At 34.7% G+C, this 2,953-nt stretch overlaps 1 protein-coding gene across 1 annotated transcript in view; it reads left to right on the forward strand.

The window, feature by feature from the left end:
- The window catches only part of LOC106475760 (3 beta-hydroxysteroid dehydrogenase/Delta 5-->4-isomerase type 1-like), a 5,058-nt gene extending 2,111 nt beyond the window's left edge, over positions 1–2,947 (forward strand). Inside the window, exon 3 of the mRNA XM_013936436.2 lies at positions 156–2,947. Coding sequence (XP_013791890.1) covers positions 156–715 — 560 coding nt within the window. The 3' untranslated portion in view covers positions 716–2,947. The remainder of the gene's footprint in view (positions 1–155) is intronic.
- The last annotated feature ends 6 nt before the right edge of the window (positions 2,948–2,953 follow it).

Consider the following 2,953-nt stretch of genomic DNA (forward strand, 5'->3'; position numbering starts at 1 on the left):
TGAAAATTATTTATAACACAATTATTACATGGCATATAATTAGCTTTATTAGAAATAAACGTCTTTCTAATAAAGCTCAAGTTTTGTGTTATTTTAAAAGTTGTTTCTATATTACTTAGGTCCAACTATCTCATGGTCAATTATTTTTTCTCCAGGGAAAGATATTTTACATACACTAGCCCTCAGGCCGACAGTGTTGTATGGAGAAGAAGATTCTTACTTTATCATCAGTGCACTGAGGGCAGCTAAGAAGAGGAAAGGTGTTCTTCAACGAGTCCATAGTGTCGATGAGAGGTTGCAAGTCACATATGCAGGAAATGCTGCTTGGGCTCACATTAGAGCCAAGAATACTCTTTGCAAGGACAAAACAGTCGCCGGAGAGGTGTATTTTATCACTGATGATACTCCAATAATTGACATTTATGAAACCATGCGACCTTGGGTAGAGGCTCGAGGGTTCAGACTCTCAAGTTATGTACTACCTTACATGCTTGTCTATACTATATTATCCATTGTTTGCTTTTTCTTAAGGTTGGTTAGTCCTTTCTACAAGCCTCAAGAACACGTAACATCTACGGCAGAGTTAAAATACTTGTGTACCACTTATTTTTTCAATCGTGTTAAATCCACTTTAAGACTTAGCTATTACCCAATATACACCCCTGATGAATCCAACAAAAACAGTCTGGTTTATTATGCCAATGTTAAAATATAAGCTAATTCATTATTTGACTTGTAGATCAAATAAAAAAACAAAAAAAACATTACTGTAGCTTGATCAAAGGGTAAGTTATAATTTAAAAAGTATTCAAAACCAATTCAGAGTGATTGAATCAGAGTTTGGTACTCCTAAAGACATTATTAAAAAATTCCACTATAAAGAAGATGAATTGTTGGAAAGGATTCAGAAGAGAGCTTCTACAATGATATTTGGAATGGAAAGGTTGGCATACAAGGATGGGCTAAGATCTCTGAAATTGTTTTATCATGACAAAAGAAGAGTTGGAGGGGATCCGATTGATAAAGGAAATGATAATACATTATCTTTATTCTTATATAATGGTAAAAACGGTAAGATTAGGGGACACGAAATATATAAATTTTGGCAAGTTAGGAGTCAGCTTCATCTAAGACAGCTTTATTTTTTTTTAACAGGGTAGTTGGCCTTTGGAAAAAGGTTGCTTTCAGATGTGGTAGGTGCAATTAATGTAAGGGAAGGTTTGATAATTATAAGGACTAGCTTTGAGTATTTTATTTTAGTATAGTGGATGGGACAGCCTAGATGGTCCAGTAGGTTCCTTTTCCTTACATTCTATTTATACATACGTAATTCATGCATTATTTTTTTAACATACTTTTGACAAATTTACTGATGTAGTTAAATTTCAACATTTTTGATTTATAAAACGTGTGTTCTGTTCAATTAATAATTTGGTTAAAGACCAACATGGGTATGTTGTTTCAGTGGAACTTGAAATTGAAACGGAGAAGACAGAATGGGTTTGACAACTTTAATGGACCTGTTGAAATGAAATGATGTTTCAGCTTCTTTTCCCGAGACCTTGTAGTGTCTTATAAAGGTTAGCATGGCCGTGTGGGTCAAGCGGGTGTGGTGATGGGTAGTTGTTGTCAGGAGGACACTGATGTCATCTGTAGAATTTGGTGGTGGTGGTTATCCACAGGTCGATGATATGCAAAACTATTGCCTCTGTTGAGTTCAGGTTGTTGTAGTTATGCAGATAAGATTCTTTGACTTTTCTTTCTTTCTTTCCAGTGGCAAGCTTTGTCTAAAATTATATGTTGATCCCAGTTTATGATATTGTCCTGTTTTGTAATTATGCCGGTTTAACCTGAATGTGGTAGTCTAAGTGCATTTTTATGTCTATCCATCAATCAGGTTCTCTGATGTAAATGTTTCTGCAAGAACATGGTACCTTTAGATGAGTTTTTTTTTTATATTTAGACTTGTTGGTTGTATCACATTAGGAAGGATGTTTCTTTATCACTAAATTTCCAGCAAATCTTTTTAAGTTGGGAATGTAGGTTAGAGGCATGATAAATGTGTGTTATGTTGGCCTTGTTGTGGAATCTTGTTCTTCTTAGATGTATATATAGAACTGGAAGGGTATCCATTGTTTCTGAAAACTTTCTCTCAGAAGATTAGTTCTTTGTTACAAATCTTTCCGGCTCTGATGTAATCCTATTTTTAATAGTTCTGGGGTGGTTTTACTTGTAGTGTAGGCACAGAAGTAGTGATATGGTCATCATACAGATGAACTAGTATTGCAAGAAATGGGTTTTAGTTTCTTCCAACTACATTGTGGATTGTATACTGGGGTTTACAGAATTTAAGTGATGGAGGAAATCTTCAAAAAATGATAATCTAAAAGACCTAATAACAAGTGTTTCCAAATCTTAGGATTCAAGTTAATTGTCTGTTGGTCACTTGCTTCAAAATCTTCCGTAAAAATGTTGCCGAGAACAGATGATCCCATAAGAAGACTACTGGTTTGTTCATAGAATCTGTTTCGAAATTGGAATGTAGGTGAAGTTAGTGCAAAAGTTCTGACTGACAGAAACTTGTAAGATGATGTAGAAAGTTGTCTACTGTTAATCTCTTGTGGACCAAGGTTGGCATGAATGCTGGGGAATAGATTAGTGTCATCAAAACTGACCAAAACATCAGAAGGTTTTTAAGATATATTTACAAAAATTACTGCATTCGTGACTTTGGTTGGTGAATTATTTGCAAGGAACCTGGCTGCATTATGGCAAGATGGGTCTATGGCACTGACAATGGGTCCAAGAGGAACATCAGGTTTATATTACTTGGGTAAACCATCCGTTGATGTTTAAGAATCATGCCAAACCTTTCACTCTTTTTGGTGGGTAAGATTTTACATTCTTTGTTTGCAATTAATAAAGGACTATTTTTAAAAATATTCCAGAAAAA

This window comes from Limulus polyphemus, unplaced genomic scaffold (genome assembly GCF_000517525.1).
Source record: "Limulus polyphemus unplaced genomic scaffold, Limulus_polyphemus-2.1.2 Scaffold9119, whole genome shotgun sequence".
Taxonomy (NCBI): domain Eukaryota; kingdom Metazoa; phylum Arthropoda; class Merostomata; order Xiphosura; family Limulidae; genus Limulus; species Limulus polyphemus.